Genomic DNA, 27,679 nt, shown 5'->3' on the forward strand with positions numbered 1-27,679 from the left:
ATATGGTGAGTGAAATTATTTCTTATAGCATTGTGACTCCCAGCATGCATTTAATATTTCCATTAATGATTCATTCAAATCCTTTTCTCTTTTTTACCCCTGGAGGCTGTGTTGTTCTGACAGTTGTCTGTTTCTTTTTTCAGAGCTGTTTTATCATGAAAGCAAAGAAGGAACACTGCACAGCAGCGCAGAGGTCACCGGTGCTCGACAGCTGAGAGGAGCCTTCTCCGACACCGAGGACTTCCTGGATCATGGCCTGGTGTCAGCCAATCGCTGCTCCAGCAGAACCTCCTCCATCACCTCGTGGACGGACAACATCAAACCGTCTTTCACCAAGAAACTCAAGTTCCAATCCGTCCTGGAGGGGGAAGCAGTTGAGTTAAAGTGTAAACTAGTCGCTTGCCCGCCGCCTACTATCCTCTGGTTTCATAATAACAGATCTATTCCTAAAGAGCGTAGACGTAGGATCTGCTCTGACAGCAAAATGCACATGCACACTACCAGTCTGGTTATTGACAGTATCAAAGAGAAGGACTCAGGCAGTTATAAGGTCATGGCAATAAACACAGAGGGTTCTGCCGAGTCCACAGCATCACTTTTGGTGTCACTGAGGGAAGAGCAGTCCGCCAACTACCTGGGCTTTGTTAAACGCTCTGCCAAAGCCCATGAAAGCATAGACACCATGGCAGAGCAGAGGAAAGATAGGAAGATTAGAGTTGAGCTCAGGTGTGTTGGCTCTCCATTTGACAAGATGTCCAAAGTCCATCAGGGAAGATCTCGGTCTAAGAACTCTTTGGTGCGTACTGTGTACTTTCGGTCTGGTTCCCATTCAAAAGAGAAAGTGTCAGAGAAAGAGTCTAAACGTTTGGAAACTGCCTCTGAGCGTGCCCCGTCCCCTCCCCTCATGTTTGACAGGTCTGAGCGCTTTAATGACAGATTCAGTGATATTTACTGTGACCGGCGCACCGGTGCTAGGTTCAGTGACAAATTTAGCGACAGGTGCAGCGACAGGTACAGCGAAAGATTCAGCGACACCGAGAGCCTTCACAACGAGGTAAGAACAAAACTTACTACACTCCAAAAAGCTGTAAAACAGAAGAAGAGACTTTCTATCTGTACCATGTCATCGTCTGAGTTTGAGTTAGAATCAGTTGCCAGTGAGTCCAGCTATGCTGATTATGTTGAGAGGCTCAGAGTGAAGCCTGCCTCGCTGCCTGATGTCCAGCATTTCAATCGAACTTTAGATGTGGGGGAGAGCCATAGGGAGTTTCAAGGTAAAACCTCAAGCGGGGATCCCTCTCAGCCTCGTGTGAGGCATTCATTTGAGCCTCAGTCCAGAACCAGGGCCATTCAGATCATGAGAGGTGAGTTGGTTGATACACTGCTGGAACCCACAGAGAGAAAATCAGGTGAAAAATATTCTCAGTCACTGGAGGGTAAAGATGTTGATGAAAATCAGGCAGATGTGAGAATGATGCAGCGTCACAGTGTTGTTGCTGACCACAAGGTGGACGCTGAAAAGCCTGAAGCCCCATACTCTGAAACAACAGCATATCCAGGAACTGCAGCGTACACTGAAAGCAGGGAACATCTCGTCACATCTACCAGGGAGAAGTTCCTTAGAGGATCACTTACACCAGAAGAAAAAACAGAAACAGTAGAGCCGTATGAAGAGGAGAGTGCAGGGGAGTCTTTGAGGGCTCAGTATGAGAAGAGCCTGGAAGCTGAACGGATGGAGTGTGAGGAGAAACTTCTCGCCTTGCGGATCAGGAAATGGCAGCAAGGAAGTAGGGCATCAGAGGAGGAGACATTTCACCCTGACACTGATCTGCCCATGCCATCAGAGACACAGTACATGGAGCCTGAGGGGCACATTTACACCCAACAGGAAATGATAGAGAAAAGAGCAATTGTTGAAACTGAGGCCATGCCCTCCTCGTTCCGTAAATCACCAAGAATGAAGGCAAGGTTGGTAGATCCAGAGTTTGCAATTGCATCAACACCCAAGTCACCGAAAGTAAAAGCCAGAGGAGAAGTGGAAACGTCCCTCTCCTTGCCTGCAAAGTCAGCCACAATGGATACCAGATTAGCAAAAACAGAAGGTGAAGCATCGCCCATGCAAGTGCAAAAATCCCCCAGAATAAAAGCTAGAGCTACAGAAGTAGAAGCAGAGTTGTCACCCAGAACAAAAACCAGAGCAGAGGACGTACTTCGAGAGACACCCAGACCACGGCCAGAAAGATCGTCACCACTCGGCTTAGCAACAGAAACAGTTGAGCCATATGAAGAGGAGAGTGCAGGGGAGTCTTTGAGGGCTCAGTATGAGAGGAGCCTAGAAGCTGATCGGATGGAGTGTGAGGAGAAACTCCTCGCCCTGCGGATCAGGAAATGGCAGCAAGGCATGCAAATTTCAGAAGAGGAGACATTCCACCCTGAAACTGATCTGCCTCTGGTGGCAGAGACTCAGTTTATGGCTCCTGAGGGGAACGTTTACACCCAGCAGGAGGTGGGGGAGAAAAGAGAAAGCCACGCTACCACGTCAACCCCTAAGTCACCTAAAGTAAAAAGTAGAGTAGAACAGGATGAAATCACAGTCATGTTGTCACAAAAGTCACCCAGAATTAAAGCTAGAGCAGAAGAAGAAAAAGCTGAGTCATCACCTAGAACGAAACCCAGAACAGAGAAAATGTTGTTTGAGAAAACAAGAGAAGAGCGTGAGCTCCAGCTTTCAAGGGAGAACATCTCTGAACTGAAGAATGAGAGTGAGAAGTTTGTCAGTGAAGAGGAGGCCTTAACTCAGCGGATAATGAAATGGCAACAGGATGTTCTGATGGAACAAGAGCAAGCTGTGAAGCTAGAGTCGGACTGGGTGGAGGGTTACTCACCATTACAGGCAGAGAGAACCTCTGAGGTTGGAAGAAATGTTGCGGAGGCTTCTGCTTTAGAATCAATTCCACAAAATGAAGTTGTGCGCAGCAGAAAAACTTCACCAGGTAAAACGGCCAAAGAGAAGTTCCTTTCAAGTGAGTCAGTCCCTGCTGGTTTCCAAGATCAGCAGGGTGAGACCCTGCAGTGGCCACCTGCTGGCGAGCTGCCAACAGAGGGGCGTGAAACTAGGTTGCAAAGGGACAGCGAGTACTTTGTAAGTGAGGAGGAAGCACTGGCTCAGCGCATCTTGAAATGGCAACAAGATGTTGTCGAACAAGAGGAAGTAGCTGAACTGGAGTCTGAGTGGGCTTTGGACAGTCAAAGCAAACAGTCTGGCTCTAGGTTGCCATTTGAGACCATCTCACCATTTGATAGTGAACCCTATCATGGTGGCATATCTCATGAAATTGATCCCACTGACCCTCGATCTCCACATACATCGCTTGCTGGTGAAGCCTTACCAACAAAAAAACCTTCACCTCCTGCCGCTGGGTGCGAACCATCTCCTCATGAGTCTTCTTTTATAACGAGGTATTCTCCTACGCATCCTGCTTTACCGCACCATGCAGGTGCGCCTGTTGAAAGATCCTATGATTTAAAAACTACTCCTCTAAAAGACACCATGGGTCTTGAAGCTTCACCGGTTCAGAGATACTCTCCGACCCAATTTACTAGTGCACCTCAGGGGGAGAGTCCTCATAAGCCTTCCCAAGAATTTTCCTCAGTCAGGAGACGCTCCCCATGCCGTAGACCACAAGAGTCTGTGGAAAAAGCGACAGAGAGGAGGTGGAGCAGGGAGGAATACAGTATGTCTGCTGATAAATCCAGCAGTCAACGCTTCCAATCAGACATGAGAGGGGAGAGAGGGATGAGAGAGGAATTAGGATCTACGAGAGAGACCAGCGAATGGAGACAACAGAAGGGTTTCGCAGGTGTGAGGAGAGAGGAAAGACATGAAGATTTGCTAAGATCACAACAGGGTGATGAGATGAGTGCTGAAATTCATGAACTTGGAGCTACAAGGAAGAAGGAGGATAGAGTCCAAGAGGAGTCAAATTTCAAAGAGGGAGTTTACCAAAGTCAAGAGTCTAAGACGGTAAAAGAAGGGGTTACAAGTGCCAGAGGCTCCCGTCCAGTATTTGTGAAAGAAATGTCTTCAGTTAAAGTAAAAATCGGTGAGATGTCAGAGTTTACTTGCCAGTTCAATGGTGACCCTCTGCCCACAGTCACTTGGCTCAAAGATGGCCACCCATTAGCCCACAACTTTGACTATGATATCATAAGCAAATCTAACAAGTCTACACTCACTATCTTCTATCCAACCACAGACCACGAGGGGACATATGACTGTGTCATAACTAATAAACATGGCAAATCCATCTGTACCGCCACTCTCGAGATCTCAGACAAAAAGGTGGTGAGAAGGACAGGTGCCACACAGGAAGTGGTGGTTACAGAAGAGATAGACAAGGGTGAAGAAAACCAAGAGAGCCTGATGGAGGAGGAACTTCAGTCCTACATGGAGTCGGGGAAGGCAACGCTACAGGTGCCTCAGGCAGTGATCCACAGGCGCCACTGCTCGGATGAATCTTTCAGCTCCTCAGCTGTAGAAATCAGAATTACTGCTCCCACACCTGTCCCTGAGATGACAGAGGAAAATACTGATGACAAACCTCAGGCTTTTACAGAGAACCCTTCGGGCGTGCCGAGTGATGAGGGAGCCTCTCAGACTGTCAAACATAAATTCACTTTCTCCTTTGATGTGGTCGGTGAAGCTCCTCATGTCATCAGCGAATTAGAGAATATCACATGCTCTGAAGACAACACTGCTGTATTAGAGTGTGTCATTACAGGTGAACCTGCCGCAGAAGTTGAATGGTATTGTAATGATATTCGCCTCGAACTCACGGGCGGGAAATACAGAGTTGAGGTAGACGATAAAGTGTATAGGCTGTATATCAACAGTTTTACATACACTGATGCTGGAGTGTACAAATGTGTTGCTAGAAATAGGTTGGGAGAGGTGACAAGCATCTCTGATGTGTCATTTCAAGTTGAAGAGCCTGTGCAGTTTTCAAAGAGAGGTGGTGTTGTTGAGGATGATGTATTCCACAAAGCTGGCATCACTTATACTAAGTCTCTCCCCCAAGCGCCTTCAGAGGTAGCAGCCAAAGCCATAAAGTCCAGACCTAGTGTCTCTAGAGAGCCTCCAGCTTTATCCGGCTGTGGTCTGCAGGCTTCTGCTGCTGTGATAAAAGTTTCTAAGATTAAACAAGCTTTTGAGTCAGACTCTCCAGTTGCTTTAATGACTCCCACCTCTCCGGAGGAGCAGAGAATAGAAACATTTTTCCCTGAAGAGTTTATACCAGTGGTGGCCAGTTCCCCTGACACGCAGGAACAAATAATTGCACCTAAACCTCTACCTGATGGCACTCAAACTATTCCTGTAGGATCCAAATCTGTCTCTTCTAAGACCTCACAGTTTACCTCCCCCAGGGAGGAAGGCAGTGACATCTGTGTGGTACCTTGTGATGTTGAAGAGGGGGCAGTTTTCGAGGAAAGCCATAGTGCAGTTAAACAGTTTGTAGAGGATGTTAAGGAGTCTCCAGAGCTGGTCAGGCCTAAGCCACAGAAACCTGTTTGTTTACCTGTACAAGGGGAGGCAGGTGAAGGGGAGATGGTAAGAGAGGGCACTGTGCCTACACAGTTTGATAGAAGTAGCAGCTTCATCCAATTCCAGTCAGAAAAAGTTCCTGCAGTGAAACGCTCCGTCAGAACTTCAGCTCTAGCTGAGGAGGTTGTAAAGCCTAAAAGAATTTCTGAATCTTTCAAACCTGACAAGCAAAGTGCACCTGCAAGGCCTGAAATCGTTAGTGGGGCTAGTGTTGTGGAGGGGTTGACAGAAGTGGAAAAACAAGATGTTAAAGGAAGTACTGAGGGATACGCTCTCATGTCTGGGTTGCAGCATATGAGTGACGAGTTAGAACTTGCGGGTGAGGAGTTGATTTCAATCCCAGAACTCTCTTTGGACAAACATGCAAGGAGCGAGCAGATTTCCATTCCAGAGCCCTCTTTGGACAGCGGCGTCTTCCTCAGTATGCCGGACTCCCAGGCTGATGTAATAAAAGTGGCAGAGGGAATGGTGGCTGATGACGTAGTTGACCCTCATATACAAATCATGGGTGAAGATGGCCATGTGAAGGCAGAACATAAACCGCTTATTGTCAAGCCTAAAGTAGACATGGTTGGAAGAATTAAACCACTCAGTCTGCCTGTGGATGCTGTTGTCCAGGGACAGGAAAGACGTAGTTCAGACAGGGCCTCAGCAGCTGAAGCTGGGGTAGCAGCAGCAGCAGTTAGCCCCATGGAGGAAGAGGAGGTAACTTTCAGTGCTGTTTACGACTACTACAACCCTCCAACTGACTGGGGAAGGCCACTGTCCCCTGAGTCTGAGATGTCCATAGAGATTGGCAGCACTTTGAGCGAAGAGATAGCTGAGGTAGCTGAGAGGTTCTACACCCCAGGCTCGTCTACTGAGGTCTCACAGCCAATTGCAGAGTCCTTCCACACTCCCAAGTCTCCCATGTCCTTCCATACTCCCAGTTCTGATGCACCAGGTGGGTTTATGACTCCTCAAGAGTATCCCTTCTCCCCTGTAGAACACCAGAGACCCTCGACAGGAATCTCCAGCGAGAGGTTCTTCTCACCCCTTCAATTCCTGACATCTCCTGCTGATGAGGGCATTGAAACGACACCTCTTGGAATAAATGTGGACGAGAATCAATTCCTCACCAGGGGTAGAGGGTCTACAGGCCTACAGGAGAAAGTGCAGGGAATTCCTCCCGCCTTCCTCAAACCTCTCATTAAGAAGAGAGTCTTTGAAAATGACTCGCTAACATTCTGTGCTGAGGTGTTTGGCCTACCTTCCCCTGATGTGAAGTGGTTCTGCAACAAAACCCAACTGGTGGCAGATGACAGAGTTAAAATGGAGAGAGATGGCGATACCATCTCACTTACAATTCACAATGTCACTAAAGCAGACCAGGGAGAGTATATATGCGAGGCTGTGAACTATGTTGGGGAAGCCAGAAGTGTTGCATTAGTGGTAGTTGTATCACAGGAAGTGAGGTTCATGCCTGCCCCACCTGCTGTCACTCACCAGCATGTGATGGAGTTTGATGTGGAGGAAGATGATTCTTCTCGCTCTCCATCCCCTCAGGAGATTCTGCTTGAAGTAGAATTGGATGAAAACGAGGTGAAAGAATTTGAGAAACAGGTTAAGATCATCACCATTCCCGAGTACACAGCTGACAACAAGAGCATGATCATATCTTTGGATGTGTTACCGAGCATTTATGAGGAGGGTGCTGTGGACTTTGTCACCCAGGAGCATGATGAGTTGAAAATAGCTTTTGAGGTCACTGAGATGCCTCCAAGGTTCATTAATCCCATCTGTGACATGGAGGCCCCAGAGGGAACCACAGTCATGTTTGAGTGCTCACTGATGGGAATTCCATCTCCCATTGTGTCCTGGTTCAAAGGTGACAAAAAAGTTCCTCACAATAACAAGAAATACTTGCACTCATCCGATGGAGACAACCACTTCCTGAAGATCTGTAAAGTGTCAACACAGGATAGCGGAGTGTATACCTGCAGAGCTATTAACGTTGTTGGGGAGACTCTGTGTAGGGCCTCCGTGGTGGTGTTAAGTGCCAAGACTTTCTCAGGGAAGACTAGAGGCAGGGAGTTGACCGCTGTGTCTCTTGGAAGTGCCAAAGTTCAACCACAGAAGTTCGACTTGATGGTTGGCAACACATCGTTTGATGGTGAACAGGTGTCAGAAATTGAGCTTGAGTTTGAGTTTGAGCAAGAGGCAGATGAGTCGCAGCGAGCAGTCAGACTGGTGGCCAACACTGACAACGAAATGAGTGAACAGGGAGAAAAATATGTAAGCATCAATTTTGATGTGTTTGCTGAACCAGCAAAAGATGATAAGGTAGAGTTCAAAGGGAAGTCCTCTGATATGTGTAGCTTCCAGTTCCAGGTGACTGAGACAGCCCCTAAATGTGTCATCCCACTGACCAACGTCACAGCAGCAGTAGGGACACCTGTTATCCTCCAGTGTCTGGTTAGTGGTAAGCCAAACCCCACCGCAGAGTGGTACAAAGATGGAGATCGCGTCGCAGACAGCAGATGTATAATCCAGGAGAAAACCACGGGCCATTTCAATCTGCTCATTACTAATGTGACCCAGAGTGATGCTGGTGAGTACAAGTGCATAATCCAAAACACAGCTGGGTGCGTTGAAACTACAGCACTGCTGAAGGTGTTTTAGGAGTTGAAGGTCTGGGGCTGGTTGCTCAAAGATAAACTTACTATCCAATTTCAACTCTCTTAAGAATTTGAAAGTAACATGGCTGACCAAGCAACTTCTACAAGCTTTAACTGCTTTACTGGGAAACCTAGATGAGTGAAGCAAAAACCTAAAATAAACAGAAAATGTTGTCACATTTATGAGCTGTCTAAAAACATTAAGTTTTCCTCATTTTCTCAGTTCGGTGTGGTTTAGTGCTGCCACTAAAACACAACTTATAGTTAGCCACTCAGCCCCCAGGTTATCTTCGAACTCTTTCGGATTGAATTAGTCAGTTATTACTTTTGTTTGTCTAACCCACGTTAGCTAAGATTGGCCAGACTCAGTAGGAAATATTATGTTACCTTTGGGCAACCAGCCTTGAGTAATGTAGGTGAATGTAGGTGTGTACATGTTCATCGTAAGTTTGTCAGTGATGAAAATATCATCTAGAAAAAAATAAAACGGTTGAGTACTGTCAGCAGGTCAGTGTGCTGGTAAATTGTTCATTTAAAACTCAACAGTTTTATTTTAAGTTTTGGTAGAAAAAAATATATTTATGTTTGCTGCATCTGTTGTGTTTTATCCAAAGTTGTGCACTTAAAGAAAAATTTTACCAGTCCGTTTTTAACATTGCGGTGTTCACATCAGTTTGCACCACCAACTCGGAATATTAGGTATGTGTGAAGCAAACATCTCATATACGCCAAACATTTGGCGAAATACATATCATTGACAATTTTTTGTTGAAGTAGTGACGGTAAGTGTTTGTGTGAAGCTGCAAAGCCAAGGTAATGATTTCACTGAGAGGTAACTAAAAAATTAATTTGTATTGAACATGAAATACAAGAATACAATCAAAGTCATTCACCACCCATAATTATTTGGACTGGGACTGGAATTAAAGGAATCAATAATTCAGGACAAACTTATCATAATATGTTGCATATGTTTTAACAGTTCATTTATGTATGATAAGTAGATGTGAAATAACCCATCTACTACATGCCATGTAGAGAAACTGAAAAAATAGCAACCAAAAATGTATTAGTAATGTCACCTGGGTGTTGAGCGAAACTAAAAAAATGTTTGGTGTCAGTTCAGTCACTGCAGTGTTTGAATAATAATAAAAAATAGATCTTAAAAGTACTATGTATTTCACTTATCAGTTTTTTTCTCATCAATATGAAAAATAGTCTCAGTCCTTATAACTAAAAAATTTATATTTTAACAGTGATCCTATCAAAAATCTTGAAACTATCAAGAATATATTGTCATATTGCTTACTTGAAATGATTCACTTGTTTGTGTGCAATGTTGTGGCCGTATTTTGTTTTGGTTTTTTGTGTTTGTGTCAGAGTTTTTGCTGCTTGTGAAAGATATTTTTAGGATCTTAAAAGAAGTTGGTAATTCATAGTAGAGTAAGTTGATTGATGAATAATTTTAAAAATGGATAATACTGTGAAACTTTTTTTAAATTTAAATATAAGTTTTGATGTCTTGTAAATATGTGTAATTTTAGGGGTGTATGAGTAGTGGTTATCAGTAAAATAAGCCAAAAGAAATCAGCATTGAGTTGGTTTATTTGTACAGACATCATGTTGGTTTGTCTCAGAGTTTATATAATAAAATATTTGATCATCTAAAGTTGAAGTCTGAGCTTGATTTGTTTTTTTTTTGTTTTTGTTTGTTTTAAACAATTCCATTTGTCGATTGTCAAATTAACAGGATAAAATACGTGTCTAAAAATTACCTACATTGTGTAAAACCTGGAATCACTTGAACATTTTTAATATCGGTGCCAATACATTTCCTGATTTGGGATGGATACTGAACAATACGCCTTGGTCATTTTTCACCTTAAAAGTTTAACTGTAATAGATGGGATGTACATGATGTGTGACGTCAATGTGCATCCCATCTATTACACATGTTCATGTTATCAGCATATGAGAATATCGTGACTATTTGTTTACTTCTGTATGAGATTCAAATGGTTATTTGGTCTATTTAGGTTTAATAATTATAATGAAATCCATAAGTAACTGAAGAAAACTAAAAGCAAAACTTAGGAATTAAAAGAGAAATAACACCAACCTTTCTGATTCTGAATATGATATAAAAAAAAATGGAAACAAATAACCAGAGAAATAAATCACTTTATTCAGCTGTGAAAAGATCAGAGAATCATCTATTCGTTTCGGGGAAAACACTCTTCTTCTCTTTGTCCATGTTTAGGTCATTCTCTTGATTTTTAGCAAAAAGTGTTTTTTACATAAATCAATTCACTGTTAAAAATATTACGTCACTGTTAATATGTTAATATTTTTGTCACATATTTTAGTATATAGTAGGGCTGTCCTTTTTAAATCACTTAGTCGATAAACAGGTAATTAGGATGTTTGTAATGTAATGTGTATTTTTTCCTGTAATGTGGATTAGAAATGAACTTGTAAAAGGTTTTTACTTTGCCAGATTCTAAAAGATTTGCCGCAATCACCTGCAGAGGGCTAATAATACTAATCAGAGTTCCTCATTTACTCAACTTAATGAGTGTTTGGAAAATAATCCTATGACCATTAGTCGACTAAGAATTTCTGTTGTGAAGGACAGCCCTAATATCTGCTTTTATGAATTCACTGTTAATATCATAGGTTTTGTCGTTTGGATATTGTTATCAGTCTTACTCAATATTTCCTGACAGAGCATTGTAGCACCACCATCACCACTGTCGAAGAACAAGAGGAAACCTACTACACTGGTGTCCAGTTACCAAAGAAAACAAAAACACTTGAATTCAAGCCAGAGTCCAAACGTTACTCTTCCACTTTAGAGAAGAAGAAAGAAAAACCAGTTTTCCTTAGCCAGCTCTCCCCAGCAGCTGTAACCAGTGGGGAAACAGCCAGGTTTACCGTCAAAGTGTCCGGCTTTCCAAAGCCAACTGTTCAATGGTCTCACAATGGAACAATACTTAAGACCTCCTCTATGTATAAGCTAATAGAGGAGAGGGAGGAATACACTTTAGTAATCACCAAGGTCACATCTGAGGTTCAGGGTGAGTACTCTTGCACTGCCACCAACAGATTTGGCAAGACAACATGCACCACGTACCTTGAAGTGAAAAAGCCTGATGTTAGCCAGGCAGAGAAATGGGTTGAGAAGATGTTTAAGGTCACAGGTCAGCCTCCTACTTTCACTGTTCAGATCCAGCCTGTGAGGTGCTCAGAAGGAGGAGAGGTTTATTTTAATTACAAAGCCAGCGGTGATCCAATCCCTGATGTAAAGTGGTTCAAAGGTGCTTTCCAGATCCAGCCCAGTAGAAACTGTATCATTATAGCTAACCCAGATGGATCTGGCTTCATCAATATGAAGAGTGTCAAACAGGAAGACAGTGGTTTGTATACATGTAAGGCCTCCAACCCATTTGGGGAGGCGTCTTGTGGTGCTGAGCTTGTTGTGTTTAGGGAATCAGTCTCTGTTTCCCACAAACAGGAGCAGATGACAGTGGTTCAGAAGAAAGGCTACAAGGTTTCAATGACAGAACAGGCAACCGAGTCTCGCTTGTACCAGGTCAGCCTCCCAGGCCAGGACAGGGCTAGGTCAGATCAGATGGTTTATACCATCGGCACTGAGGACCGGCAGATAATTCCCAGTGAGCAAGTGGGCTCCCTTAGAGACCTTGATATCTCTGCTGCAACTGTTCATCGTGAGCATTTGACCCACCAGGCAGCAGTGCTTCAGTCTCATGAGATAGAGGAGAGAGTGTCAATGGTTCCTACCCATCCACCTCAGGTTTCAGCTGTTCCTGCAAAACAGCTCCATATGGCAGCGTTTACATCGTCTGTCGAAGAGAGTCAAGACCTCACAGAACAGCACTGTGATCGCATTCAAAGCCCTGAGGTCATTGAGCTTCAGGTGGCTAGAGAAAAGAGGTCAAAGGTGATGTCAGCTGTTGCTGAGGAGTTCACACCACTCTCTAGTGTTAGCACAGAGGCTCTGGCTGACAGGAAGTCTGCTATGGTCAGACCCACTTCAGAACCTAAACATCTCGTCAGTGGGCATCAGGTCGAGTCACAACTGTCCATCCTGAAAGAGCAGTCTCAGGACATCCCCAAACCACAGGAGGAGAAGGGTTACAAGGTTAAGGAAGGTGTTAAGATTTTATACTCAGCCCAGTCTGCAGAAAAACGTGTGCTTGCAGAGGGCCACACAACTGAACTAGCAACAGCAGATTCTGCTGTGAAGTCTTCCATTGGAAAAGAACAGCACAAACCCATCTTGGCCTCAGTCAGTGAGTCCAAACAGACTCTTTCCAAGGAGACTAAGTTCTCCATGCAAAGGCCTGCTGAGGAGATAGCCCGTCTCTCTAAGGATAAAATGATGAAGGCAGCGCTAATGGCTGAAGAGAAGCAAATGCTACAGGCTGAGCCTACTCAGCAGCTGCCAAGTCTGGACAGTGCCATGTCCATTCAGTCACAAGTAGAAGGGGAGCAGGTGTTGCACCTGCAGGTTATCACAGACCAGGACTTACTTCCATCTGAGAGTAGCTTCACCTGTGAGAAACCAGCACCAGAGCAGGCAGGAACTCGGAAGAGTCCCACTCTGCTTCACACTGTTAGCCAGGATGAGCAGAGGACAGTAGTTTGTGAGGACACATCAGAGTTTGAGTCCAAGGCTAGCACCATGGCCATTCAGCCCCAGAAAGAGGCCCCTACTCTTCTGCATCTCCAGTCAACCCAACCTGTGGAGGCGCTACCCAAAGAGGGTATTCTCTTAATTGAGAAGCCCGACCAGCAGGTGGCAGCACAGAAACAAGAAAAGACAAGGAGCCATGCAGCCATCTCCGAGGAGAGAAGGGAGCTCACAGCAGATTACCACACAGAGTTGGATTTGTCTGTGACTGGAGTTCAGTCTCACCCTCGAACTGAGCCCAGGCCTCAAAACATCCTCCAGCTCTCCTACCAGCCTATGCAGCTGCCAAAAGAGACGCCAGTTACAACTGATGTCAAACAGCAGCGGGCCTTGGTGCAAAAGGAGGATCGCTGGAATGTGATGCATGTCACCAGTGTGGCAGAAAGTCAGGCCTTAGAGGAAGGTCACACACAGAGTCTTACAGCCGTGGATAAATTCACTTGTCAAATGGCTGTAGAACCAAAAGTTTCCACTGAGCCAATCCAGATTGAGGAGAAGGAGATCTCCACTGAGAGTAGTGTCGTTCTAGAGGCAGCAGAACAGGACTTTGCTGTTCAGATCCAGGAAGGCCAGTCAGTCAGGCAGTCGATAGTGATGGATGAGAAGCGAGTGCTCATGGGTGAAATCTCTCAGGAGATCACCAAGTCTGAGTCTACTAAAGTCGTCGCAACCACGCAGCCAAAACTGTCCCTTTTGGCATCAGAATCAAAAGACAGCACAGCTCTTCCCAAAGAGATGACGTTTTTGATTCAGATCCCTAAACCATCCAGTCTGAATATACGCCGTCAGCTCAGAGATGCCTTACAGTCTGCTGTGGCCAGTGACCAGCCAGTGTTACTGGCTGATGTTGTAGGCAGGTTACAGGCTGTAGAAGTACAAGAGGTCAAGGTTCAAAGAGAGCCCAAACGGGCCATGTTCACATACCTCATCACAACAACAGGTGCCCCCATGGAGATCACTCTGGCTTTTGAGGGTGAATACCCTCGGACAGCTGACCTCAGAACTGAACTGCAGGCAGCTTTCCACTCCATAGTGTACCAAGAGGCCCATGTTCTTACTTCAGAACAGCCGGGCACTATGCAGCTAGACAAACCTCAAAGGGCGCAGGTCACTTCAGCCTCCTCTAAGCAAATGTTGTCATCCATGGTAGAGACAGTTAATGTGGCAGAGAGTACAGTGGATTTCACTGCCATTAAATCTCATGCTGCTGCACTCAAGACAGAGTCTAAAATGGAAGTTGAACATGCTGCAGCTGGGCAAAAGGTTGTGGTGCAGGAATCCAAAGCAGCAAAGATGGAACAATCCATCTCTTCCCATATCAAAATTTCCACTGAGGCTCACATGGCTTTTGAGCAGTCGGTCCAGGTGTCGAGGCAGGAGGTGAGGTCAGTGACACTGAAAAGCCAAGAAAAAGATCTAGGAGCGGCTATTGTTACCACTTCCCTGCCTCCTACCACAGTCCCCACCGAACAGGCAGTGGATGTCAGCATCCAGAAGGAGCACAGGGAGGAGATCTTCAAGGAGGAGATCACAGTATCTAGGCCAGAACAGAGAGAATACCCTGTAATAGTCACCTCCCTTGAAGACTTATCTATCGAAGAAGGTAGTAAAGTAACCTTTAGCACCACCATTAAGTATGTTACAAAAGTAAACTGGTTTTTCAATGGACAATTGTTGAAATCTGGCAAAGAGTTCAAGTGTTCCAAAGACCATGACACATACACATTGGTTATCAACAAAATTGTCAAGGAGAGGCATCAAGGAGAATATGTTTGTGAAGCTGAGAATGAAGCTGGCAGGACTACAACATCTTCAAGGCTCACTGTGGTCTCAAGAGGTTTGACAACAGGAAAAATTAATGTATCATTCATTCACTCATCCATCTTCTCTGAGAATCACTAATCATTCACATGAATTGGCTCATTCAAGACCTATGTCTTCACATAAAATGATGCATTTGTCACAGTTTCACTTTCGTCTCTATATTCATTTCATAGCTCGGCATGAGCAACTTCGGCAGGGCACTGGATGGTACTAACTCACCATGTCTTGTTTGTTCCATGTCACTTTATGGTCAAAAACTGCCTAAAGACCAGAACTGTTACAGCCATGAAAGTTTAGCTTATGGCTCTGTAGACCTTAAGCATCTTGCTTTAATGGTTGTGATGGTCCTGGCCTTTAGGCAACTTTCATGATCTTTCCATGGTCATTTGGCATGTCGATGGCAACAGGTTCCTTTGTTTTAAACCCATGATCTGTCACATTCTCTGAGGTTCATTCTCTCCATATCTGCAATATCTCTCTGCATGCTTTCAGGGCTTCAACTTGACATTACTCCATCTTTCACAAACCCTTTCTTTCTCCTCCATTTAGCTGGAACGCTAGCCCCATGAGAGTCATGTACAGTGATAGCATCTTCTTTCAGGCAGCTTTTTGTGAAACCATGGGGCTAATGTTCTTGCTATTTTTCTCCTTCACAGTCACTCCTGATTTGCCTTCCACCATTGTTGTACATTCCATCATTTCTTTTCTGTCAGTTTTTAAATTTTTTTTTTACAAAAGTTTCATAGATTCCATTGCTAACATTTACCTTTTATTTTGTCTGCGTGTGCCTCAGTGCCACCTGTCTTTAGGCAGAAAATCACACCTCTGGAGATAAACATTGGCGGCCACGCCAAGTTCGAATGTGAGATTGAGGATGCTCCAAGTGTGACCTTCAAGTGGTTCAAGTCTGGCATTGAGATCAGACAGGGCGAGAAGTATCGGATCCTCAGCCGCCACACCACTTCCTCTCTGGAGCTTCTGAACCCAGTCAAAGCGGACAGTGGTGAATACACCTGCAAGGCTTCAAACCAGCATGGCACCGACAGCTGCACTGCCTCGCTCATTGTTACCGGTAAGACCCCAGTGGGACCTCCTTTTAAATTATCGCTTTATCTATATGTATGTTTGAGAGAGAGAGAATTATATACACATTTGCACTTTGTTTTACTTTGAATTATTATGGTGCAATGTGGATAAACCTACATTGATCAACAAGTTGGGATTTTATTTTGGTGTTGTTTTTTTCCTCTTTTTAAAGAATTTATTCAACCTTTTTTCATGTTTTACCTGCTCTCCATAGAAATGTACCCACCGGTATTTGTATCAAAACCAGACCCAATGACTTTATATGTGGGCAAACAAGCTGTGTTCCAGTGCACACTCACTGGATCCTCACCAATGGAAGTTGTCTGGCACAAGGACAACATAGCCATCTCTTCTGAAGGGAACTATGTCATGAAATGTGAAAAGAACAAATATTCTCTTCACATTAAAAGTCTTGAGCTGACTGATCAGGGAGTGTTCCTATGCAAGGCCTCCAACAGTGTCGGCACTGCTACATTCACCACAGAACTCAAGGTTATCAACAAGCCCAGCTTTGTTAAGATCATTGAGCCAGCGTCAGCTGCTATTAATGACCCGCTGAGGCTGGAGTGCCAAGTGGATGAGGACACTGGTGTGACCGTCACCTGGACCAGGGATGGCAAAAAAGTCCACCAGAGCATGGAGTGTAAACTGTCCTTTGAGGACAAGGTGGCTGTTCTTGAGATACCCAAGTCCAAACTGAAGGACTCTGGGAAATATGTGTGCACAGCCGCTAATGAGGCTGGGAGCTCATCCTGTGAGGCTGTGGTTACAGTTCAAGGTAAGATCTTGAGAACAATGATCTTTCCAGTAGATTTGATAAAAACATATATCCCATGAAATGAGCTGGTGGGTTATTGCTGACAACTGTTTTCAGCCAACTGCAAGCTGATGCTAACACTATGCACTGCTATTTTCTTGCCTTTCCGTTTGCATCTCTTTTTCGGACTCTTCTGTCTTGGTTCCTTTGTTTTGTGACTGTCTCTCTTTTGATAATGTTTGAAAATCTTGGTGTTTTTGAACTAAATACTCCTTTCAGAGCCCCCTACCTTTGTCAAGAAAATGGAACCTAAAATTACATGGAAACAGGGAATAGCTGCTCGCTTACAGTGCTCCATTAAAGGCTCACCCGAACTTCACATCCACTGGTTCTGGAATGAGAGAGAGCTCAGTGATGGAGAAAAATATAAAATCTCTTTCAAGAATGGAGTTGCTACTTTGGAGATAATGAATCTTATGGTCACAGACAGTGGGAGTTACACCTGTGAGGTGTCAAATAATGCTGGCAGCGAGAGCTGCAACACCCTTATAGCTGTTAAAGGTTTGTCAAATATTGCATTTACTTTACACTCATTGTTCGGTTCAGAAAACTTTTGGTATTAATTGCAAAAACTTTACTTACTCTTTTCACACCCAGAGCCACCATCTATTAGAAAAGAGCTACGGACACTAGAGGCAGTGAAGGGAACAGCAGCTCAGCTGGAGTGCGAGATCACAGGAACAGCTCCTTTTGAAATAAGCTGGTTAAAGAATAAAAAAGCAATCACCAGTGATCAGAAATATAAAATAATCTTCCAAGAGTCCTTGTCAAGGCTGGAGATCCAGACCTTTGAAAGTGCAGATGTTGGAGATTATCAGTGTGTCATAACCAATGATGTGGGGAAAGTCACCACTAAGGCCTTAGCAAAACTTAAAGGTTAGTAAATCTGAGTTTAATGAAACTGTTATAAACTGAGGTTTAATCTTGTGCTTCAGACTCAGTTTTAACTTGTAATCTGTTTTCATAGAGCCCCCAACTTTTTCAAAGAGGGTTGAGAGTGCTACAGCAGTGCTGGGAAGTATAGTAAAACTACAAGGAACCATTAAGGGCTCAGCTCCCATCACTGTTAAATGGATGAAAGACTCTGAAATACTGAGAGATGATGATCCAAATATCAAGGTGGTATTTGAGAACAATGTTGCTAGCTTGTCGATAACAACAGTGGCCATCAGCCATGGCGGGAAGTATTTGTGCCAAGCTGAGAACGAGGCTGGGCAACAAAAATGTGAAGCCACCTTGACTGTGCAAGGTCAGATGACATCTTTGATGCAGGCATATCGAGTTCTTGTGTCCAAATTCTTACATCTTAATAACTAATGGGTTTATCTTGTCCCAGAACCTGCCAGAATTGTAGAACCTACAGAATCCATTAGTGTGACTGCAGGGGATTCAGCCACATTGGAGTGCACACTTTCTGGAAGCCCAGAACTCAAAGTGAAATGGTTTAAAGATGGGAAGGAAATGATCAGTGGCCGTAAATATAAGATGACTCTGAAGGACAATATTGCCACCATGAAGATTCTTACGGCAGAAAAAGGAGACACTTCAGAGTACAAGATAGATGTGTCGAATAAAGTTGGAAAAGACCAGTGCACATGCTCAGTCACTGTCTTAGGTTAGCTGTTTCTGTTTCTCTAACATTTTATAATGCTTTTGCTGTTTTACAAATGAATGAAATATTGCAAGTATAAGCTAGTAACTTTAGTAATTCTTGTTACTTATTCTTTTTTAAAACAGTATGAAACTGTTAATGCATGAGATGTTTTTTTCTTCAACAATCAGATCGGATAATGCCTCCAACTTTCACCAAGTCCCTGAAAAGAGTCGATGGTAATATTGGTAATGACGTCTCCATGGATTGTAAGGTGTCTGGGTCACAACCCATGACCATAGCTTGGTTCAAAGATGACCAGGAGATTGTGTCTGGATCCAAATTCCAGCCTGAATTCAAAGACAACTCTGCTACCCTGAGAATTATTCGGCTGGAGAAGGCGGATTCTGGAGTTTACAAATGCAGAGCCACCAATTCAGCTGGCTTTAAAGAAACCAGCAGCACGCTCTATGTCAAAGGTTATGAACGCTTACCTTATGTCGTGTTTCTTTGTTGTCGCAATCCTTGATTGATGATGATTTCATGCTAATATGAAATGCAATTTTTTTTATTGATGGCCCCCAGAGCCCCCAGTGTTCACCGTGAAACCAGACAACCAGGATGTTATACCAGGAACCACTGTTTCCTTCAAAGCAGCCTTCACTGGAACAGCTCCTTTGGCTGTTAAGTGGTTCAGAGAGGAAAAAGAGATTGTAACTGGAGGCACATATTTCATAAAGAAAGATGCCTCCTCAAGCTCTTTGGAGATTCACTCTGTGAAACCCAGTGATTCCGCTAAATACACTTGCCAAGTATCCAACGATGCTGGGAAGGTGGATTGCACCACAGTGCTCTTTGTGAAAGGTGCCATCTTCAGTATTGTGTGTAGCTGCATGAAAATGTCTCAAAATTTTTTGGTGACATCCACATGTCTTTTCTTACTAACATGTCTTCTGTCTGATAATGAATGTTAACCTCTTCTCTCAGAACCTCCTGTGTTTGTGAGGAAGCTTGAGGCGACCAAGCTCGTCACCAGCGGTGACACTGCCAGACTGGAGTGCAAAGTGACAGGCAGCCCTGTCATCAGTTTAAAGTGGTTCAAAGATGAGATGGAGATCAGCTCCAGTCCTAAATACACAATGGCCGTAACTGACTTAATAGCATCCCTGGAAATGGTTGATTGTACAGTAGGAGATAGTGGAGATTATGTCTGTGTGGCATCCAGCGAGGCTGGTAGTGACCGCTGCAGCAGCACAGTTACAGTCAAAGGTGGGTTTAGTACAGATGCTTCTCCTCACACTGGAACCTTACCTGCTTTTCTTGAGCTTTTCAGTGATTTCAAGAAGTAATTCAGAAAAACTCACCTTCAGCTTCCCAGTAAAACTCCAGTGAATTCTTTCATTTTGACTTTTTGGCATTATCATTTGTATGTGTACTCCATTGTAATGCGCTCACACGCTTGTTGTTTTCTTCTAGAACCACCATTGTTTATGCGTAGCTTGGAGCCCAAAGATGTGGTGAAAGGTTCTGAGATGATGCTGGAAGGCCAAGTCACTGGTTCTGCCCCTTTCACTGTTTCGTTTTATAAAAACACAAAGCTAATTAGGAATGACAAGAGACACAGGATTACGGTGAAAGATGACCTGGTAGCCCTGCAGGTGCTGGCAGTAGAGGCAGGGGATGTTGGCTTGTACCAGTGTACTGTTGAGAATGAAGTAGGGAAGGCCTCCTGTGATTGTCAAGTAACACTAAAAGGTTTGTTTAGATGCTATGGATTTATCTTTAAATCAACTTTTTTTGCTCACACTTATAAATCTGCATTTTCAGTCTGCTTTTTAAGCTACAATACAGGTCCCTCTTTACTCATTCTGGTCTGGCAACCCTCAACATGCAATTGCTCAAGGCTACTTTATTTCTTGTGAACTTCACAGATACAGCAACATTAAATCAAGTCAAGTCAGGTCAGTTTTTTTATACAGCCCAGGTTGTGTATGTGTATAGGGTTACCTTTCCTACATCACAATACTCAACAATAAAATCAATTTCTTGATCCACTTGAGGAAGAAATACATCTACTAATTCAGGTGTCAGTATACAAAGCATAATTTAAGTCCAGACCAGACGAGATATTGACTATATGAATACTCATCGAAGCTCTCTGATCGGCCCAAAACGTAAGGTTCATTAGATCCACAGTAGATGGTTTCAAGACTTAGACTGCGTAGCAAAGACTGAACTTGCAGAATGATGTCTGACTTTGAAAGGCTAACATTTCATAGAGGCCAATAACATGAATCTGAATTTTTTCCTTGTAGAACCACCATCATTTGTGCAAAAGCTGGAGAAACTCAGTTCGTTGGTGGGTAGCGAGGTTTCTCTGCAGTGCACACTGAAGGGCTCAGAGCCCATGACTGTGTCCTGGCTTAAAGACAACCATGAGCTCAAAGAGGCCGAAAACATTCAGATTACACATGAGAACAGGACTGCTCTGCTGCACATCACCAATTTACAGAGCAAACATGGCGGCAAATACTCTTGCCAGGTGCAGAATCAGGCTGGGAGCCAAATGTGCTCTGCTGTGTTGACAGTCAAAGGTTGGTTAAAGTACTCAATGACTCGCATTTGAAAATAAACTCTGTTTGTATCCTAGTTTGAATCTTTCCAGTGGTGCGTTCAGGTGATCTTTATCAACTCATGAAGTCACACATTTCTAAGTTTATTAGCAGGAGGTTTCCATCAAATGGCTACCAACCTGTAAAATACCAGTGGTAAAATAGTAATGGTTCAGATGTACAAGCTCCCAAGTTACTATTTTATGACATTTGACTTAAACACTTTATTAGCATCTGCCATTTCTGTCCATCTAATTAACATGAATAATGTCTACATACATACATACAGTATAGTCCAGGCTGCAGGGAATGTTTTATTGGTCCCCATCAAGTGATGGATTTAACATTGACCACTGATTGGAAATAACTGTTTTTCACATGATCATTTTATGACCTTATGAGTTGATAGGACCAAATGTATATTTAGAATCTTTACTCTGTTACTGACTTAAAATCTTGGTTTGTCACTTAATTGTAGTACATCAGGTTCTTTGCTGACTGTTTTGTTTAATGTCTCAGAGCCAGCTAAGGTCACAGAGGAGGCCAAGTCTATCAGTGTGACTCAGGGGGATCCAGCCACGCTGGAGGCCAGGTTCTCAGGCACAAAACCCCTGAAGGCCAAATGGCTAAAGGCTGGCAAGGAGCTGACCTCAGGCCAGAGATATAAAGTACAGAGCACAGACACCAGCTCTGTGCTCAAGATTATTAAAACTGAGAAAAGTGACGGTGGTGAATACACCTTTAATGTTTCAAATGATGTCGGCCAAAGTTCTTGTGAGGCCACACTCACCATTCTTGGTTAGTTATTCATATGAGCCACAGAACTTATATACTTTGTTTTGTTTAATTTCATTTACTTTGAACATTTTCTATCAACTCTTTTTTTCTTTTACCAACCTCAGATCAAATAATTCCACCGTCTTTTACAAGAAAACTGAAGCAAACAGAAGGTATCAAAGGATCGTTTGCTCATCTGGAGTGTCTTGTATCTGGCTCCCTGCCAATAACCATACAGTGGTACAAAGATAAAAAAGAGATCCACACCGATGAGAAACACAAGTGCACATTCTTTGAGAATGTTGCTTTTCTGGAAATCTCTAATCTTGGCAGTAAAGATAGCGGCAACTATACCTGCATTGCTACCAACAAAGCAGGAACGGTGCAGTGCTCTGGGATCCTGTTTGTGAAAGGTTTGACCAGTTTGTTTTTGTATCATTAGCTGGACGTGTATAATCAAAGTATAACTACACAACTAACAGGACCTTTGCCTTTTGTGCAGCTTTCACAAGCAATGACTTACTCTTCTCTTCCAGAACCACCATGTATTCTTGAAAAGCCTGAATCCATGAATGTTCTGCCTGGCTCAAAGGTTTTGTTTAACGTGTTGCTCTCTGGCACGCCGCCACTGACCATCAAATGGTTTAAAAACAAGAAAGAGATTTTATCCAGTGCTGACTGCTCTGTGATCAAAGATAACACCTCAAGCTCACTGGAGCTCTTCTTTGCCAAAACCTCAGATTCTGGAGACTATGTGTGTGAAATACAGAATGATGTCGGCTCCACTTCATGCCAAGCAACACTCTTTGTCAAAGGTTATTAGTTTATGTGAAATCTGAGCAGCATTTGGATGGAAACTTACACACTGTTAAATTTATAGAGATCAAAGTTTTCCACTCCTCATCTGATGGTTACATCTATTATTTTATTTTATTCCACAGAGCCGCCTAAGTTCACACGTACTCCGGCCCGTGTGTCTGTGGTCCGTCCCAGTCAGAGTAAAGCCTTTGAGTGCCAGGTGACCGGCACACCTGAGATAGACATCTACTGGTTCAAAGAAGGCTCTGAGATCAGCCCCAGTGATCGCTACAAGATGGCTTTTGTTAACTCTGTGGCCACTCTGGAAGTCTGTGGGGCTGATACCAAAGACAGTGGGATTTACTACTGTGAGGCTCGCAATGAGGCTGGCAGCGAGAGCTGCAGCATGGAGCTCAAGGTCAAAGGTTAGCAGTGTCAGAAGAAATTATGTTCAGTGTGCAGGAGTTTATAGAATATAGGATTGTAAGCAATGATTTCCTAAATACTGGAGGCCACCTTTACTAGATTATGTCCTTCTCCTTGAAAGAACTGTATTGACATTGACTTAAGTTGAGTTTTATTGTTAATGTTCCGAAATTGAAAAGAATATTTCAAACTGAGAACCACCATTATTTTTTAAATAGTGACTCTTCCATAAACTAGCTAGCCTAAAAGATTGCTTAATGGATCTTAAATGTTTCAAATTCTGTCTTCAACAAAAACTTTTTTATAGGAAACTTTGTTTTGTTGGTGGTACAAAATGTTTAGAAAAGAATGAATTCATGAGAAAATGTAGGTGACAGTTTGCTTTCTCTAATCTCAGAACCACCATCATTTATTAGAGATCTGGCTCCATTTGATGTTGTGAAGGGCTCCAGTGCCTGTTTCGAGTGTCAGGTTTCTGGGACAGGTCCATTTGAGATAACATGGCACAAAGATGCAAAAGCGATCAAACCCAGTGCTAAACATGGCTTCTCCCAGATGAACGGCACTCTGGGTCTAGAGGTGCACAGATGTGATACTGTAGATGTCGGTGAATATCAGTGTACTATTGCTAACGAGGTGGGAAGCTGTACTTGTAAGACTACACTAAACCTCAAAGGTTGGTCGAATCAGAATTACAAATTCACATTTTTCTCTTTTAAGGTGATAACTGACTGTTTACATTAACCTTTCATTGGTTTTCTCTATTAGAACCACCAACATTTACAAAGACGATTGAGAACACTGCCACTGTTCTGGGTAAAAAGGCAGAGTTTCAGTGTATTGTGGCAGGCTCGCCCAATCTCTCTGTGCAATGGCAAAAAGATGAGAACTGGATTTTGGAGGATGCAAAGATTGAAAGAACATTTGAGAACAATGTGGCCACTCTCAGGATTCCTGTCTGTGAGGCGACACACAGCGGGAGGTATTCCTGCCAGGTGGTAAATGAGGCTGGGCAGGATAAATGCTTTGCTACCCTCACAGTGCAAGGTATACTTGTGCTTAGCTAAATGTGGCTATTAAATCTTTCCATGGTCCTAACTTTGTTAGACACTTTATGAATTTTTGAATTTGCTTTGCATTGTAGAGCCTCCTCAGATCACTGAGAAACCTGAGGTGATAAGGGTTACAGTTGGAGATCCAGTCAGTCTGGACTGTAAAGTAACAGGCTCCCGTGAGCTCAGAGTGAAGTGGATGAAAGATGGCAGGGAGCTTCAGTCCATCAGGCAGCATAAGCTGAGCTTTGAGAACAACGTCAGCAGCCTAAAGATTCAGTCTGCTCAGCGAGAGGACGAAGGAGAGTATGTCTTCGAGGTGGCAAACCACATTAGTAGCTGCACCTGCAAAGTCAAAGTGATCGTACTAGGTTGGTGTGGAAATCATAACAATCCTATGGTACAGAGTGACATGTTGAACAGATTTTAACAATTTTCTTATTATTCTCTTGGTAACAGAGCAAGTAATTCCTCCGAGCTTCACCAAACCCCTGGTAGACATGCAAGAGATATTGGGGTCCTTTGTTCAGATATGTTGCAAAATATCTGGTTCCCTCCCCATCAGTGTGGAATGGCAGAAAGACAAGAGCAAAATCTCTAGTGGTGTAAAACACAAACTCATTCAGCAGGACAATGCTGTGTCCATTGAAATTGAGCAGCTAGAGAGATCTGACGCCGGCTCCTACTCTTGCAAACTGACCAATGCAGCGGGAAGTTGTGAATGCAGTGGATCCCTAATGGTCAAAGGTTAGACTGTGCTCTCCAACTCGATTGGTCAAGTAATCCTAAACCAAAAGGTGAGTATCTCTATAATCTGCTCCGTCTTGTTCTCTTCAGAACCTCCAAGCTTTGTGACAATGCCTGAATCCCAGGTGGCTCTACCCAATGCCACTGTCCGCTTCAAAGGCTCCTTTAAGGGAACTCCTCCATTCACAGTCAAATGGTTCAAGGATGACACCGAGCTCATGACTGGGCCCACTTGTTTTACGGGGCTGGAGGGACTATCTTGCTTCTTAGAACTCTACTCAGTGGGCGTCACCCAGAGTGGAGTTTTCTCTTGCCAAGTCAGCAATGATGCTGGCTCTGCACGCTGTAGTGCAGACTTGACAGTCAAAGGTTGGATTCTCATCTTTTAAATCAACTCTTGCGTGGCTCATCTCACTTCTGCATCACTGGCTAAAACTAGTGATTCTCTGTGACATTTTCCAGCTTCACAGCACTTGCGTTGTTGTTATTTGAAGCTTTTTCACTGCTGCAGCTTCTCATCAACAGCTATTTGTTTCCTCTGTGTTACACCTGCATTCTCCACAACCATCCTGCCTCTGCTGCTAACCCCTCATTGTCAGCTCATCTCTTCAGCTTATCTCATGTGCTCACTTCTTGCCTGCCATAACCATCTATCTAAAGTGTCCTTACATGCTTCAAGCAGCTAACTTGTCTATATTTTGGCTTTCCAGAACCACCAGAGTTTGTGCTGAAACTCCCCGCCACTAAGTGTGTTAAGTGGGGTGAGTCACTCCGCCTGGAGTGCAAAGTCAATGGCACAGCTCCTCTGAAAATTACCTGGTACAAACAGGACGCTAAGGTCACAGATGGGGACAACTACAGGACATCATTTGTTGACTCAGTGGCAGTCCTGGAATTGCTCTCCACCAGCTTTGATGATGATGGAGTTTACACCTGTGAAGCTCAGAATGATGCTGGCAGTGTCAGTTGCAGCAGCACAATTGCCGTTAAAGGTCAGCCTCTCACTGACTTCCTTATCATTATATCATCATATCATCATATTTTTGGTCTGACTTTCTGGTGCACTGTTTGTTCAGTGTGTTGTTTGGGTTTAAGTTTTTAGCTTAAAGTTGGTGCCCGTAACATTTTTAAAAGTTTTCTACATCTCCATGTGGTGCAATGGAGTATCGTCAAATACTCACTGCAATGTAATGGTAGACTTTTCAAAATCAGAGCCCGTAGACCGGTGGTGACACCTAATGTGTCACACTTAAAACACTGGAACCTTTTCGGTTTTGCACATTCTGAGTCAAATTAACAGCTGCATTCACAATTTTGCGCAACACCTCTGCCATTTTAACTGTAGTTTCAACAACTCTCCACATCTAATTAATTGTCTTTGTTGTAGTTCCAATAAATCCTATAGGTCTGCCCTTGTAGCTGTAGTTCCAAAATCCTTCCACAACAATATTGCCATCTCTTAGTTTTGACAACCATTCAGCACAACTTTTGCCATGCTAGCTGTAGTACCATCAAACCCTCACAAGTCTGCCAGCTGTGCTGTAGTTCCAGAAAAGTCTCCATCAGTTCTGCCATTTTAGTTGTAGTTCCAACAAATATTCACGTCTCAGCAGCCGCTACTGCAGTCCTACTGATCTTCCGATTTTTAACCTTCAAGATTAGCTGTAGTTCCAATCATCTTTAACAGCAACTCCACCATCTTAGTTGTAGTTCCAACAACCTTCCACCTTCTAACCTTCCAGATTAGCTGTAGCTCCAACCATCTCTCAGAGCATCTCCACCATTTTAGTTGTAGTCCCAACAACCTTCCACCTTTCAACCCTCCAGATTAGCTGTAGTTCCAATCATCTTTAACAGTAACTCCACGATCTTAGTTGTAGTTCCAACAACCTTCCACCTTCTAACCTTCCAGATTAGCTGTAGTTCCAACCATCTCTCAGAGCATCTCCACCATTTTAGTTGTAGTCCCAACAACCATCCACCTTTCAACCCTCCAGATTATCTGTAGTTCCAACCATCTCTCAGAGCATCTCCACCATTTTAGTTGTAGTTCCAACAACCTTCCACCTTCTAACCTCCCAGATTAGCTCTAGTTCCAACCATCTCTCACAGTAACTCCGCCATCTCAGTTGTAGCCCCAACAACCTTTCACCTTCCAACCTTCCAGATTAGCTGTAGTTCCAACCATCTCTCACAGCAACTCCACCATTTTAGTTGTAGTTCCAACAACCTTTCACCTTCTAACCTCCCAGATTAGCTGTAGTTCCAACCATCTCTCAGAGCATCTCCACCATTTCAGTTGTAGTCCCAACAACCTTCCACTTTTCAACCCTCCAGATTAGTTGTACTTCCAACCATTTTCCACATTAAATTTCACCATCTTTGCTGTAGTTCCCAATTTGTACAAAAATTACCCTGAAAGCTGCAGTTGCACAAACATCAACAACTCAGCCCTCTTAGCCTCTTGGGCCTTTTGCCACGGTGAAACGTGACAAAACGTGAAATGTTACGGGTCTCAGCTTTAAGATTTCGTCATTGGACTTTATCCCGTGTTTGCCTCATTAACAGTTTCCTGATCTGTTTTTAGACGCCCCATCTTTTGTCAAAGTACCTCAGCCTGTTGAGGGGCTTAAGGGTAAGGACGTGAGTCTGTACTGCGAGATGAGCGGTACAGCTCCGTTCCAGGTCACCTGGTTCAAAGACAGGAAACCTCTGATGGAGAGCAGGAAGTATAAGATGGTGAGCGAGGGCAGCTCAGCGACGCTGCATGTCATTGGGATAGAGCCCTCAGATGCCGGCGAATATGAGTGCAAAGTGTCAAACAGTGTAGGAAGTGACACCTGCCAGACGACAGTTAAACTCAGAGGTCAGTAGAAATTGCGATGTTCTCAAATGAAAATCATTAGTATTAGATTTTCAAATTACTTTTGTCACCTTGCTGACTTTCCCTTTTGCGCTGTTTTTCTCCTCTCTCCA

At 43.7% G+C, this 27,679-nt stretch overlaps 1 protein-coding gene across 1 annotated transcript in view; it reads left to right on the plus strand.

Annotated features, from left to right (window-relative positions):
- Nucleotides 1–27,679, plus strand: part of ttn.2 (titin, tandem duplicate 2) — a 195,437-nt gene that overhangs the window by 29,881 nt on the left and 137,877 nt on the right. Inside the window, exons 43-64 of the mRNA XM_056389502.1 lie at nucleotides 10,986–14,810; nucleotides 15,591–15,869; nucleotides 16,098–16,661; nucleotides 16,920–17,201; nucleotides 17,298–17,576; nucleotides 17,668–17,949; nucleotides 18,037–18,315; nucleotides 18,483–18,770; nucleotides 18,877–19,155; nucleotides 19,279–19,560; nucleotides 19,768–20,046; nucleotides 20,607–20,885; nucleotides 21,423–21,701; nucleotides 22,217–22,495; nucleotides 22,622–22,903; nucleotides 23,302–23,580; nucleotides 23,673–23,951; nucleotides 24,049–24,327; nucleotides 24,416–24,703; nucleotides 24,794–25,072; nucleotides 25,414–25,695; nucleotides 27,291–27,569. Coding sequence (XP_056245477.1) covers nucleotides 10,986–14,810; nucleotides 15,591–15,869; nucleotides 16,098–16,661; nucleotides 16,920–17,201; nucleotides 17,298–17,576; nucleotides 17,668–17,949; nucleotides 18,037–18,315; nucleotides 18,483–18,770; nucleotides 18,877–19,155; nucleotides 19,279–19,560; nucleotides 19,768–20,046; nucleotides 20,607–20,885; nucleotides 21,423–21,701; nucleotides 22,217–22,495; nucleotides 22,622–22,903; nucleotides 23,302–23,580; nucleotides 23,673–23,951; nucleotides 24,049–24,327; nucleotides 24,416–24,703; nucleotides 24,794–25,072; nucleotides 25,414–25,695; nucleotides 27,291–27,569 — 10,002 coding nt within the window. The remainder of the gene's footprint in view (nucleotides 1–10,985; nucleotides 14,811–15,590; nucleotides 15,870–16,097; nucleotides 16,662–16,919; nucleotides 17,202–17,297; nucleotides 17,577–17,667; nucleotides 17,950–18,036; nucleotides 18,316–18,482; nucleotides 18,771–18,876; nucleotides 19,156–19,278; nucleotides 19,561–19,767; nucleotides 20,047–20,606; nucleotides 20,886–21,422; nucleotides 21,702–22,216; nucleotides 22,496–22,621; nucleotides 22,904–23,301; nucleotides 23,581–23,672; nucleotides 23,952–24,048; nucleotides 24,328–24,415; nucleotides 24,704–24,793; nucleotides 25,073–25,413; nucleotides 25,696–27,290; nucleotides 27,570–27,679) is intronic.

Source organism: Seriola aureovittata, chromosome 11 (assembly GCF_021018895.1).
Source record: "Seriola aureovittata isolate HTS-2021-v1 ecotype China chromosome 11, ASM2101889v1, whole genome shotgun sequence".
In the NCBI taxonomy this organism is placed as follows: domain Eukaryota; kingdom Metazoa; phylum Chordata; class Actinopteri; order Carangiformes; family Carangidae; genus Seriola; species Seriola aureovittata.